This window comes from Myodes glareolus, chromosome 13 (assembly GCF_982192425.1).
Source record: "Myodes glareolus chromosome 13, mMyoGla1.1, whole genome shotgun sequence".
Classification (NCBI taxonomy): domain Eukaryota; kingdom Metazoa; phylum Chordata; class Mammalia; order Rodentia; family Cricetidae; genus Myodes; species Myodes glareolus.
Genome location: NC_142038.1, coordinates 62387127 through 62402164, shown reverse-complemented (window position 1 = coordinate 62402164; position 15038 = coordinate 62387127). Strand labels below are relative to the sequence as shown.

The following is a 15038-nucleotide window of genomic DNA, read 5'->3' as shown; positions in this document are numbered from 1 at the left end:
ACTTCCTGCCTGGCTATTGGCTAATCAGTGTTTTATTAAACCAATACGAGTGACAAATCTTTACAGTGTGCAAGAAGGACAGCAAAGGACTAATTCCCACAGCAAAGGACTAATTCTTGCCTCTGGCATTTCCTTAAGGTCTGGTGTTTGCAATACTGAGCTGTCTTCTTGGCTGACAGGTCATCATCCTGAGAACTGAATTGTGCCCTGGGTATTGTGTGTGTGTGTGTGTGTGTGTGTGTGTGTGTGTGTGTGTGTGTTTGCAGACATATGTACCACAATGTACAGGTGAATTCCACCTTGTTTGAAATGGTCTCTTTGCTGTCTCAAGCTTAACTGCAGACCCCAGGCTAGCTGGCCCCTGAGCCTCCAGGGGTGCTCCTGTGTCTGCCTCCTTTCTCACCACAGGAGTAGCTGGACTGTAGATATGTACTAGCACACTTGGGTTTACACGGGCTTTGGTTTTTGAACTCAGGTCCTTGTGGTTGCGTGGCGAGCACTTCACTCACTGAGCTGTCTCCCTGGTACCACTAAATGACCCTTCACTCATTTGTTTGGCACATCTCTTGTCATAGAATTAAGTGGCTAGGGCCTGAAGGAAAGAAAGGCCTCCCAATCATCCATCTAGGGATAAACAAGAGCCTGGGAGTGCCTGGGGCAGTAAAGTGGTACCCTCTTCTCTGGGCACTCACAGAGTGCACCAACCTATGAAACTGATCCAAGGACCCTCCCCCAGGGACAAATAACATGAACTCATTCTGGGCCATAAACTCTGGGGGCTGAGGCTGCTTCCGACCCTAGATTGGCTTCCGGAGAGCCTTTCACTATCTCAGGAGAAGGTCCAATGGCCCCTGTTCCTCCTGTGTCCATTTCCCAAGGCCTTTTAAATCGGTTCTGGCTCTTGCTACTCCCCTGTTCAGTTTTTCTGTGCTGGCAGCCATGCAGGCAATGAACTTGATGAAGTCCCATCTCGTTAGATCCCCATCCTCTCCCTGCTTGTATTCTTGAGCCCTCTCTGAAGCACAGTTGAAATCACTCAGCCCAGCCTACAAGGCTCTCCCTGGTGTAGCAATATTCTAATTGGTCTTAATAATAAAACCTTGGAGTCAGACATTAGGGAGTGAAAACTGATAGATCAGAGGAGAAGTGCAGCCAGCCACTAGAGAGACTTTTTACCTCTACCAAATCCTCAGACTGTCTCTGCGAGTCCTCAAACTGCACGTTCTGACGGAATCCTCAGAACACATGCTCAGAATGCCTCCTCCCACCTTCTTTTTTTTAAAGTAATTTTATTAAATTATAAAAGTTTCCATTTCCGCCCCTCTTCCCAACTCCCTCCCACTCCCCCCACTCCCTCTCCTCCTCCCTCTTCGTCCCTTAGGGCAGTCAGGGTTTCCTGCCCTGTGGGAAGTTCAAATTCCTCCCCCCTCCCTCCAGGTCCAGGAAGGTGAGTATCCAAACAGACTGGATCCCCAAAATTCAGTATATGCAGAGGAAACAAGTCGCAGTGTCATAGTCAATGGCTTTTCAGAAAGACTTCGGGCCAGCCACATTCAGAGAATCCGGCCAAATTCAGAGAATCTGGTTAGATCATGTCCTCGTTCAGTCCCAGTCCAGCTGGCCTTGGTAATCTTTCATTAGATTCGTCCCCTTGTATCAGTGGGTGATAGCATCCCTCGCAGTCCTTATTTCCTTTTTCATTTTCTTCGTCCTTCTGCTCCTCATTTGAACCTTGGGGGGCTCAGTCCGGTGCTCCAATGTGGGTCTCCGTCTGTATCGCCATCCATCGCCAGATGAAGGATCTATGGTGATAAGCAAAATATTCATCAGTATGGTTATGGGCCAAGGCCGGTTCAGGCACCCTCTCCTCTGTCCAGAGAACAATCTGGGGATCTCTCCTTGGACCTGGGATCCCATATATAATCAAGTCTCCTGTAAACCCTAAATGACTCCCTTAGTTGAAATATATTCTTCCCTGATACCATATTCATCTTTCCTCCCTCCCCCCCCCATCCCGGTCCACCGAGCTTTCCCCATTCCTCCCCTTCTCTCTAACCCTCTCCCCTTCCAACAACCCTCCCACCCCCCCCATGCACCCGAGGTTACCTGGGACTCTTGTCTCTTTCCTACCTCCTGGTGGATAGCTAAATAATCTTCATCAGGTTCATCTTCTTATTTAGCTTCTCTAGGATCACGAATAATAGGCTCAAAGACCTTTAATTATGGTTAGAATCCATTTATGAGTGAATACATACCGTGTTCCTCTTTTTGGGTCTGGCTTACCTCACTCAGTAAAGCGTTTTCTATGTCCATCCATTTGCATGCAAAATTCAAGATGTCATTGTTTTTTACCGCTGAGTAAAACTCTAATGTATATATGTTCCACACCTTATTAACCATTCTTCTATTGAGGGGCACCTAGGCTGTTTTCAGGTTCTGGCTATTACAAATAGTGCTGCTATGAACATAGTTGAACAAATGCTTTTGTAGTATGTTCGGGAATCTCTAGGGTATATTCCCAAGAGTGAAATTGCTGGGTCCTGAGGGAGGTTGACTCCCAGTTTCCTGAGAAACCGCCACACTGATTTCCACAGTGGCTGCACAAGTTTGCATTCCCATCAACAATGGATGAGTGTTCCCCTCATTCCACATCCTCTCCAGCATAGGCTATCATTGGTGTTTTTGACTTTAGCTATTCTGACAGGTGTAAGATGGTATCTCAAAGTGGTTTTGATTTGCATTTCCCTGATCGCTAAGGAGGTTGAGCATGACCTTAAGTGTCTTCTGGCCATTCGAAGTTCATCTGTTGTGAATTCTCTGTTCAGATCAGTACCCCATTTTTTAATTGGGTTAATTAGAGTTTTATTGTCTAGTTTCTTGAGTTCTTTGTATATTCTGGAGATCAAACCTTTGTCTGATGAGGGGTTGGTGAAGATCTTCTCCCAGTTAGAAGGCAGCCTTTTTGTCTTTCTGACAGTGTCCTTTGCTTTACAGAAGCTTCTCAGTTTCAGCAGGTCCCATTTATTCATTGTTTCTCTTATTGTCTGTGCTACTGGGGTCCTACTTAGGAAGTGGCCTCCTGTGCCTATATCTTGTAGACTACTTCAGAAATGAAAAGGGGGACATAACCACAGACACAGAGGAAATTCAGAGAATCATTAAATCTTACTACGAAAGTTTATATGCCACAAAGTTGGAAAATGTAAAAGAAATGGACATTTTTTTAGATAAGTACCATATACCAAAGTTGAACCAAGACCAGGTGAACAATCTAAATAGACCTGTTAGTCGTGAAGAATTAGAAGCTGTTATCAAAAATCTCCCTACCAAAAAAAGCCCAGGACCAGATGGTTTCAATGCAGAATTCTACCAGAACCTCCAGGAAGAGCTAATACCTATACTCCTTAATGTATTCCACAATATAGAAAAAGAAGAGTCACTGCCAAACTCCTTTTATGAAGCTACAGTCACCCTAATACCAAAACCACACAAAGATACAACCAAGAAAGAGAATTACAGGCCAATCTCACTCATGAACATCGATGCAAAAATTCTCAATAAAATACTGGCAAACCGAATCCAAGAACACGTTAGAAAAATTATCCATTATGATCAAGTAGGCTTTATCCCAGAGATGCAGGGATGGTTCAACATATGCAAATCTATCAATGTAATCCATCATATAAATAAACTGAAAGAAAAAAACCATATGATCATTTCATTGGATGCTGAAAAAGCATTTGACAAAATTCAACACCCATTTATGATAAAGGTATTGGAGAGACTGGGGATACAAGGATTATACCTAAATATAATAAAAGCAATATACAGCAAGCCGACAGCTAACATCAAATTGAATGGAGAGAAACTCCTCCCACCTTCTATTCCTCTCTCCACCCAGCCATTTCCCTTCCTGTCTCTACCTTCCTAGTGCTGGGATTAAAGGCACGTGACTCCCAAATACTGGGATTAAAGGTGTAAGTCATCACTGCCTGGCTCTAATTCTCTTTTAGACTGGATTGATTTTACCTAGCCAGGATAGCCTTGAGCTCACAGAGATCCCATCTGCCTCTGCCTCCCAAGTGCTGGGATTAACGGTGTGCGCCACCACTGCCTGGCCTCCATGGCTGACTAGTGGTTTAACTCTGCACTCTGATCTTCAGGTAAATTGTATTTATTAGATTACAAACAAAATATCACTACACCTTGGGCTGGCTCTCCCCATGTCTCTCCACTGGCTTGGGTGATAACAGGGTGCCCATATGCCCATCAGCCAGCTGTGTTCAAGTGGGTGTTCTCTTTGACTGCATGGCTTTGCTGCTGCTTGGCTGTATGCCTACTGCCTTTCCTTCCTCTTACATACCGCTCCTCATGCTAGCTGATTTTATTCAGGATCACCTTTACGTCCCAGTCCCAGGACCACTGGGTTTGTCACCCCTTCCTCTGGGACCCCTAAACATTGTCATTGCTTTCTCGTGCGACATTGATGGTTACCACGGTAGACAACCAATAAAGGATTGTTCTAAAGGAATTGCTAGGGATACCTTGTAAGGTGGGACTACGATCCAAGGGAATCTGGATTTAAATGAGGTTTTCTCAGGCAATCTTTCAGTCCACCGAGTCTGAAAACCTTGTTGGGTAACTGAGCAGAAAAAGGCATCTGCTAAGAAAGCCCGGTGACTCGAGTTTAGTCCCTGGGATCCATGTAAAGTCATAAGTAACGAACCGACTCTGCAAAATTAATTATTCTATAACCCACATATGCACACTGTGGCACATGTGCCCCTGGCCATCACACATGCATTAATATTCTCTCTCAATAGCAACAACAATAATAGTGTAGACCTTGAAAATTTGAAAGGTCTTGCTCCTGTGTAGCCTTTTTTATCTGAAGGCTGATTGGCTGGCAGGCGCAGGTAGCCACTACTCAGCATCAGGACTGGGTCAGAAGGGAGAAATCACACTTCCTTCCCCGTGTGTATGTGTGTGTGTTCTCTAAAGAACATGGTGATATTTGAGAGTCCTGGTTGGGTATGAGCAGTTTCAGTGGCTCAGGTGTTTACCTTGTTTTATTACGCAATCAGAGCTCGTGGCCAGCGATTTTCAGTTACTCTTCTCTGATTCCATAAGGCTCAAATCTCAGTTTTAGGCCAGCACCTGAGTGACCTCTCTGCCTTCACTTTTATCTGAAAAATGGAGAGTTAGGATTAGATAAAGAGTTTCACTCTGAAATGAGTAGAAGAATCCCGCATAGGCACACAGGAAGTTTCCAGGTCCCCATGTTTTCTGAAATTGTCACATTCTGTGTGTCTGAATATTTTTTCCTGCAACACGTTTGTGAAGTTTAATTAAGAGTTTCTGACTCTAAAATGCTTTTTAAAATTACTGGAATAAGTCAGGTGGTGGTGGCACACGCCTTTAATCCCAGCACTTGGGAGGCAGAGGCAGATGGATCTCTGTGAGTTAGAGGCCAGAGTGGTCTACAAGAGCTGTGTAGCCTCTTTATCTGAAGACTGATGGGCTGGTGGGCACAGGTCCAGGACAGCTAGTGCTGTTATACAGAAAAACCCTGTCTTGAAAAAACAAACAAACAAACAAAAACCCTGGGATAAATGATTTACAGAAATGCCAATTATGATGGTTAATTTTGATTGTTGATTTGAAGGGCTTTAGAACCACCTAGGAGAATGCCCTTAGGAGTATCTGTTGGGGTGTTTCTAGAGAGGTTTAAATTAGGATAAAAGGCCCAACCTGAATGCAGGTGGCACCGGTCTGTGGCCTGGGGTCCTGGGCAGAATCAAGAGGAGAAAGTGGGCAGAGCATCCCTTGCTCTCTGAAGCTGAGTCTGTCACACGTTTTGTCTCAGCAACCAGGAAGTACCTGTGGTGGTTTGAATGGAATTGGCCCCCAGAAGCTCATAGCCAGTGACACTGTTTGGAGGTGTGGCCTTGTTGGAGGAAGAGGCCTGGTGACACATACCCTTAAACTGCACCTTGAAGCTGGAGGGCACACCTTCAAGCTGGGTCACACCTTCTGCTGGAAGTGTGTCACTGTGGGGGCATGTAGTGACATTTCATTTGTATTTTAATAAATAAAGCTTGCCTGAAGTTCAGAGAGTAAAAACTGTTGCACCGATCAGACTTCCAGACCAGGCAGTGATGACACACACCTGCAATCCCAGTAACCACATTTGTTTCCCAGAGAAACTGGGTGGTAGTGGTGCACACTTTTAGTCCCAGCCTTTGAGAGGAATGTAAGACAGGAGGAGACAGCTCTCACAAACAGTCTCATTCTGAGATTCCCGGAGGCAGGATCACTATTTCAGACTGAAGTAGAGGTAAGAGCCAGTGGCTGGCTGTTTTGCTTTTCTGACCTTCAGGTTGAACTCAAATCTCCATCTCTGGGTTTTCAATCATTGTGCTACAGGGGCAGGCTTTGAGGTCTTTTCTCAAGCTTCACTCGGTGTGAACAGTCAGTCAACTGCCTGTTGCATGCATGATGTAGAACGCTTGGCTCTTTTTCCAGCACCATGCCAGCCTGCATGCCACCATGCTCCCTTCCATGATGAATTGAACCCTCCAAAATAGAAGCAAGCCACCAGAGTTAAATGTTTGCTTTTTAAGAGTTGCCATGGTCTTGGTGTCTCTTCACAATATTAAGCAGTAACAGATATGACTTCTATTTTCTATGTACTGGAGATGGCTCCCCTGTGGCTTTCCTGTGACAAAGGGGCCAGCGTGTGGCCTTTGTTTACATGTGATTGTGTAAGACTACAGATTTGGAGAACTTGAGGAGAGGGGACCCTGCACCCAAACATAAAACAGCTACCGGTCATATCTGAAGGATAAAGAAAGTTGTCTCTCAAAGATTACATGTGGGATTTCTGGCATAAATTACACTCTATAGCATATGGAATTAAAAAGCAGAATATCTGAGAAAATACTTTAGCCAAAATATATATTATTTTGGATTTTAGCTTTCTTTTGATATTTGATACTAAAAAAAAGATATTAAAATTTTGTGACTCTCTGGGCTGGAGAGATTGCTCAGTAGTTAAGAGCATGTGTTGCTCTCTCAGAGGACTTGCGTTCAATTCTCAGCACCCATGGCAGCTCACAACTGTCTGTAGCTCCAGTTCCAGGGGATCTGATGCCATCTTCTGGTCTCTGTTGGTAACGCACACACGTGATATGCAAAAAAGCAGGCAAAACACCTATACACATACAATAAAAGTAAATAAATCTTTAAAAATTAGAATCTTCTAAGTGAGTTCTCTTGCGTGAGTAAAGTCGTTCTTAGGGAAGAATGCTGTTCTGTGCAGCTTAATTCGGAATAGAAAGTGTTGAAACAGATGGCGGTAGAAATTAAAGATGTGAGACTAGACAAGTGTTCCTTCTAGAGGAATTTTAGTTTAAATTCAGTGCATTGGACAAATGGGAAGCAAGGACTTTGGAGACCTCACAAATATGTCTTCATCTTTTCTAGAGGAGTTTTCTTACCTAAGGGTGAGAATCAGTGTGGGAACCTCTCTCTCTCTCTCTCTCTCTCTCTCTCTCTCTCTCTCTCTGTCTGTCTCTCTCTCTCACATGAGTTTATAAATGCTATCATACTATCATTTAACTTTGCCCTTGACCCAGTGGATATTCACAGACCAATTCTCCTAATTATGAGAGAATACGTGCCATTTTATATGTATGAATGATTCACCAAGATATACTGGGACATAAAATATACCTTAATATAGCTAAAATCACTAATACTATAAAATCATATTTTCTGACTGTTGAGAAATTGATAGTCATCTGAAAAATCCTGTATATTTAGAAATAAGTAATATAGATCAAGTAAACCACAAGTCAAAACTGTTACAGGATTAGGTTATTTCTACTTGGATTTTAAAGATTTATTTTATACTTTAAATGTGTTTGTTTGCATTTGTGCATGTATGCACACACATGTGCTTGTCTGTGCATGTGTATATGCAGATGTCCATATAGCTCAGAAAACTCCCGGGGCTGGAGTTACAGGTGGTTGTGTGCCACTTGAGATGAGTACGGGCGACTGAACTTGGGTCCTATGGAAGAGCAGTATGTGCTCTTAATCACTGAGCCATCTCTCCAGCCCCTTCACATTTGAATTTAATATTTGAAATAGTCACTATTAATAAAATTTGAATTAAAGCAAATATGTCAAAATATATAAAAATTAACTACGGCAGTGCTTAGAAGAAACTGGAGAATCATTGCCGATTTTCCAAAATAAAACCACAAAACTAGTTAGTGAAGGTCCTGCTTTAAGAAATTAAAAAAATGGACTGGGACCATAGCTCAGTGGTGGAGTGCCTGTCTAGGATGCTGGAGACCCTGTGCTCAAAGGGGGGAAAGTTCCAGTTACCTATTTTACAGCAAACAATTATTTTTAAAAGTAGAAACTAGAAAAGAGAGAGAGAGCAATTGAAACCGAAAGCAAACACAAAGAAGACCATAATCAATGATCCAAACTGCAGAAAGAATGGGAAAGCCAACGAGCCCACAGCTGACTTTTGAAAAGACTGACATGACCGCTATGACTCTACCCAGACTGTTAAATCAAAGGTTATTAGACACAAAAGATCAATATCAAAGCTAAGAGAGAGATTGACAAAGTCAATAAAAGGGGGACCAGGAATATTACAAGTATTTCCATTTCCATAAGACTGTAACAGTTTGTATGAACTAGATACGTCCTTGAAAGAGATCCCCAGAGTTCACTCAAGAAACTATATACCGTATAGCGCTTTATTATAGGAATTGAATAAATTAAGTTGCCATTTCGATGCAAATGCTGCGGCTTAACACCGCTTGCTTCCACATCTCCCAGGGTATGTCACCTTCAGAGTTAGCACGCATAGCAAGTGCATCCTGCTCATGACCACAGTCCTAGTAACCAATTACACCTCTGGATTTCTCTAAGAGGACAAGTGTTACACTAAGAACACCGGAAGTCATAACACACAGTTGTCTCAGATCTGGGCTGAAGCATTTCGAAAGGCCTTTGATGTTAATGTGACATGACGCTATGCACAAGGCAGACAGTTTATGCTATGTGTTCAGAGTCCAGATTTCAGTGAAGTCATGTGACGCAGCAGAGGCAAGTGATGCCAGGCTTAATAATACCTTGAGAAGGTGAACTACTTGCTTGGTTGTGAACCAACTTTTGGTTATTGTGTATTCAGAAACCTTTTTTTGGTTTGTGTGTGTGTGTGTGTGTGTGTGTGTTCACGCACATGCATGCTCCTTATTCAGTTACCTGATCCTATGAGGGGTTGAAAGTCACAGTTCAAGGGGTTAGGGGCTAAGTGACCTTATGCTCTATTCTATCACACAGATTCCTAATTTCTAAATTATTTTATTCTCTACTCTATCATACAAGTTCCCAATTTTTAATTTTTAAATAAACTATTTCCTTGAAAGCTCTAGTGTATGGTCTGTATATGAGTCATTTTCACACTGCTGAGGTGATCTAAGTGGCTGCATTGTAGTCGTTTTCCTGGTAGAAGATGTCATCCTTCATAATTTCTTATGTTTGTGACATTCGTTGAGCCAACTAAATTAATTGTCCTATTCTTTATTTCAGAAAAACTGTACAACTCCAGTGGCCGAGATCTAAGAAGGGCTCTTTTCTCGCTGAAGCAGATATTTCAGGTAAAAAGGGAAAACAAAAGCCAAAATACTACAGTCCTGATTCGCTTTGCTGGGGAACTAGATACATACAAGCTTACACCTGTGTTTGTTACAGATAGGAAAGTCTGTTCAGATGACATCACAAGATGGTAGGGTAGGGAATGTAATGGTCTCTCCTGTCCCTTTAAGAGACAGGCCTCACCCACTCCCCCCACAAAACTGAGTCAGGCAGATCTTCCTGCCTGCCTGCAGCCTGAGCCCCTTCCTTTTTCCCCTCTCTTTCCCAAAGAGGCAACTTCTTCTAGCTTCCTTATCCCCACTTCTCCCCTGCTCTGCTCTTCCCCCATCTCCCCTTCTCCTTTTCCTTTACCCCTCCATAACCCACTAAATAAATACCTACTTCCTCTGCATGGCGCGCCTACCCATCTCAGTCTCTTACCCACTATGCGGCTCCGTGCCTAGGGCCTATTGGCTTTCACGTCCTGTGAGCCACTCAGGGGCTCCCTGCCTGGGACCTGGCTGCCTTCGTGGCTGGTTGTGGTCTTAGACCCACTGCCTGCTGCCTGCTGTCACTTGGAGACCTGTAGCGTTTTACTTAAACCATATCAGGGAAAACACTTGTTTGGCAAGAACTGGGTCCACTTTGGATCTCCAGCACCAGGTAAAGGCTGGATGGGCACGATGGCAGGCAGAAACAGGATTCTAGAAGAATCTGGATAACCTTTCTTGCTGAATCTCTGGATTCGTGTAAGAGACCTTGCCTAATATAGAGGATGACGAGGAACTGGGGAAGACTGCTGCTGTCAACCTCTGGCCTCCACATGGGCCTGCACATGTGTCCACACACATGGAAATACATGTACACATCACACACAAGGGAATCAGATCAGAATTCCAGAGAATATTTATGTCAAATATTTCAAGTATGAACAGCAAAGACAGCGTAATCAAATGTTTTTCTTCTATATTCCAGTTTTTAAAAAGAAAACCCGTTTGAGTGTAATTAAAGACCTGTGTTCTGTGCACCCAAATCAGTATTTGCTTTTACACCCAGGCCACCTAACTACCAGTAGTTGCCTTTCATGTTCCTTGTGTGCATTCATGTTTCCACCCTAGCGGTAGACACCCACAGTGTATGGCGGTCTTTAGTATTAGCTTGCCATTTGTACTGTCACATGGCATATGTCCTACTTTGGTTCATTCATGGAGAGTGAACGGGTGCAGTTGTGACTGTAGATCTGGCTAGGATTGTATTTTATACACTGAGCTTAAGGTTCCTTCTTTGGGTGGACAGTTTGCTTAATTCCAGTTTGGGTATTGTAAAGCCTGCTTCTGGGGGTGTGTTCCCTTGTGGACACGCAAGTCCCTCATCACCGGTTTCATCTTATCACTCCGTACCAAGCCTTCTTTTCATCCCTATTCTGAGATAATCAAAGCTTAGTGAAGGACTAGGTCAGGCTCCAGATCCCAGAGAGACAGCAGTGGGCAGAGTAAGGCTATGGGTTTGTGCAGAGAACCTTTGCATGGAGTATATCTGTCTAGGTTCACTGTTTTCCCCTTATAATTTTAGACTTATGTATAGATTTCACTTCCCTTTAGTTCCTGTTCTATTCTTTAAAAGATTTTTCCTTGTAGAAGATAATTTTAGTGAGAATGAATTTCTCTCTGTTAATAGGGACTAGGTAGGTAAAAAGGTGGGGCAAAAAAATCCAACTCACGCACACATTCTTACCTTCTTCAAAACTAGCTCTTTTTCTGGAATGGAATCCTGCTCTCGCTTCTTCCAGGAATGGGATCCATTTCCTGGGGGGCATTTCTGAAGTCATGTCCTCTTATCTCCCACAGCCTGAGTTTGCTGTTTGAGGCATGTTCGAGGCATGTTATAAATAAGCCTGTATCCTCTTACCACATGAAGAATAGCAGGGAACTATCAGATAATGCTAAGATTCTTCCCCAGAGCTCTCAGAAGCAAGTTGAAGGTTGCTCACTGGTTGTCCAGAGTCAGGACAATATACATCAACGAGGATGGTAATTGAAATGGATCCAGATGCACCAGGGAAGTTTGAATTGATGAACACATTCATAAGGACAGTAAACACTAACGATGATAGAACATGACTAGGTAGTGAACGCTGGTGGACAGGCTGCTTGGAAAAGGGCAAATTTTTAGAACCTCAAAGTCTTCTTGCCTTTTTTCACTGAACTTTAAGGTGAAAAGAAGTTTCCTTTTAAAAAGGGAATCTTTGTAGAAAGGGTCTAGGTAATAAGGAACAACAGAATGCCACTGTTTTGTGCCCCCTAATGAATCCGTTAATGAATTAATAACACAATAAAAGTTGCTAACATGACAGAAACAAGGTACCATCCACCATTAGGTACCTCCTGATAGAAATATACAGTATGATGTGGTCAAGCCAACAAATCAATCCTGGATTCAGACATGAGTCCAATAACAAATAATTGAAGACATAGGCACACATTGAACATCAATTTAGGTAAGTTATCTGCCAAATCCAGACTGTGGGCTACTCTAAAAGACGAATGACTTTCTTCAGCATGTAAATTAATGAGGGTAGGGACATTACCTTTTATTGATTAGTTAATAGAGGTTTCTGAGTTTTAGATTCATATAAATGAATTACCATATGTGGCTCTTACTTGGACCTTGTCCTGGTTTGAGCTCTGTGGTTGTCATAAAACACTCTGACCAGAAGTAACTTATGCAGGAAAAGGGTTTGTTCAGCCTACACCTCCAGATCACAGCCTATTATTGAAGAAAGTCAGGGTTGGAACTTAAGGCAGGAACCTAGATGTGGGAACCTTGGAGGAGTACCGTTTGCTGGCTTGATCTCTGGCTCATGTTCATCTAGCGTTCTTATGTAACTGAGTCATAGCTATCTAGGGATGGTGCTGCCCACAGTGGGTGGGCCTCCCCACATCAACCACCTATCAAAGCCGTCTATTACAGACATGGCCACTGGTCAGTTTGATCTGGGTAGTTCCTTGAATGAGGTTCCCTCTTTCCAGGTAACACTAAGTTGTGTCAAACTGACTATACCTAACCAAGACATCTTGTGTAAATGGTGAAGAAAAAGTTGGAAATTTGAACACTGACTGGTTGTTTGATAGTCTTTTTAATATTGAAATATTTCTTCATGCCAGGCGGTGGTGGCTCACACCTTTAATCCCAGCACTTGGGAGGCAGAGGCAGGCGGATCTCTGTGAGTTGGAGGCCAGTCTCGTCTACAAGAGCTAGTTCCAGGACAGGCTCCAGAGCAACAGCAAAACCCTGTATCAAAAAAAAAAGAAAGAAAAAATTATTTCTTATGAATACCTATTCTGAAAGTTTCTATATTTGGAAGCTACACAGAAATAATGTATTAGCTGATATGTAGTCTGAGAATTGCTTCAGGTTATGTTGCAGGAGATGATAGAATTATGGCTAACGTGGATAAAGCAAGGTTGCTGTGGATTCATTCACACCTGTGTATGTGAGACAAGTTTACATACAGTGAGATTCTCCTAAATTAAAAAGATAGAAAGAAAATCAAGTATACTTTTTTTTAGACTTGTTATATAGTCTTTGAAGCAATTTATTTCTTGGCGCGCATCCCTTGAGGTTTTCCTATTGATTCATGAAATGGTTTTGAACAAATAGACTGGTGCTGTGTAGACAAGGAAGGTGCTGGCAAGCATGAGTTTCAAGCCTGGGTAACTGGTCTGACAGACAGCATGCTGGGTAAGGCTTAGGTAGATGCCTTGCATAATTTTGGGTCTGCATCTTCATCATCTCTTGCACTTTCTAAGCATGGAGTTTCTTTTAGAAACTTGGACTTTAAGAGCTTAAAAAATAGAGACATTGATTATTTGTATTTAGTTATTCATTGACTAATAAGCGTTAGCAATAACAACAACAATAACACCCAAGACAAACCAAATTTCAGGGCTGATAAGATTCCTGGGGGTGGGAGTAGGGGTGGGGGCGCTTAAGGGCCCCTGCTGCCAAGCTTGAAACTCTGAATTAGATCAAATACTCAGGCGACAGCAGGGAGAGTCACATGCTGCCCACTGACCTCCACCTGCATGCTGTGTCATGTGCCCCAAAATACATGCTTCTACATGCACACGCACATACACAAAGGAAATGTAAGAAAATTTAATTAAGAAAAATCACAAGACAGTGAATAGCTTCTATAGAAAATTCTGGAATGTGGAAGTACTCTCTTATCAGCTAGTGAGGACATTTTAATTTCATAATAGCCTGAAGCCAGTGTCTTTAAGAACCGTGCGTTAGTGCCTATGTATTTCAGGATATGTATTTAAAATCGAGGACACTGCCAACTTGAAGACTTTCTCCGCATTTATTACCCACGAGCATCCCCTTCCTCGGTGCTCTATCTGCACGGCTCCATGCATTTTCACCAAGGGTCTGAGTTATTCTCACGAACGCCGTCCCGCCTGTCCAGTACGTTTTTTTCCGAGCGTCTTTGCCAGACGCTCGGTTCTCTGGTATATTAATATTAGTGATTAGCTTGAGTGGTTTCTTGAGAGCTTGTTCGCACTTTTTCACCATGAAGTCATGTGTGAATCGAGTTTTAGTTAAAGCAATAAACATTTGTTACATGCTTGGAAAACTCTCCTGACTAGACATGAGCTCATCTGCATGTCCAGTTTTCACATAAGCTGCTGGAAAAGGGGACAGAGGAGGGGGAAAGCTTTTTTTTTTAATATCCTTTATACCTACCAGTGTAAAGTAATTTTCCAAAGACTCGTGATACTGTCCCATTTTCTCTTTCTTCCCCAGCCACGATTATCTCAAAGTCTGCGTTTGCACAGCTGTCTTTCATTACGTTCAGCCTTGCTCCCCCTGCCCCCTAGCTGGCGCTGACCCTGCCTCTCACTACATCACTTCCCAGGGACCTGTACTGTGTCTGCCCACATTTAGCGCAAGACTCCCATCCGTATAATTGAAAAATGTCATATAATAAAGAAAGGGGTTGATTGCGTGTTGAGACGGGAGAATCGTGCCAGGTCACCCATTTCCTCTCTTGCTGATAAACCCCGGTGGCCACGACTGCTGCCGTCCTCTACCGCCCCGTTGTTTTTCTGTATTCCCACTGCTGGGGTTTGTTTGTGAAGTTTCTGCTCTGTTGTTTTGATGAGGGATGGATGGTCCAGCTGTATCCTACCTGCATTGGAGACTAAGCAGTGGGTAACCTAGGGCATCTCCCCCATCTCGGTGGAAGAAAGCAGCAATGGAAACATCTGTTTCACAGGGCTCCCCAGAATTTGGTTTTACAGCAACCGCCCAGCTTGAGGGCTGGCCAGACATAGTCCAGCGGTCCTGGCCAAGTGTGTTTTGTTTCCCTGTCTCCC

The 15038-nt window shown here is 43.2% G+C and overlaps 1 protein-coding gene across 9 annotated transcripts in view; it reads left to right on the top strand.

The window, feature by feature from the left end:
* Fhod3 (formin homology 2 domain containing 3) overlaps nt 1-15038 on the top strand; it is a 429672-nt gene that overhangs the window by 168314 nt on the left and 246320 nt on the right. For all 9 annotated transcript variants that reach the window (XM_087896219.1, XM_085700029.2, XM_085700035.2 and 6 more), the window contains exon 4: nt 9616-9683. In XM_087896219.1, coding sequence (XP_087752345.1) covers nt 9616-9683 — 68 coding nt within the window. The remainder of the gene's footprint in view (nt 1-9615; nt 9684-15038) is intronic.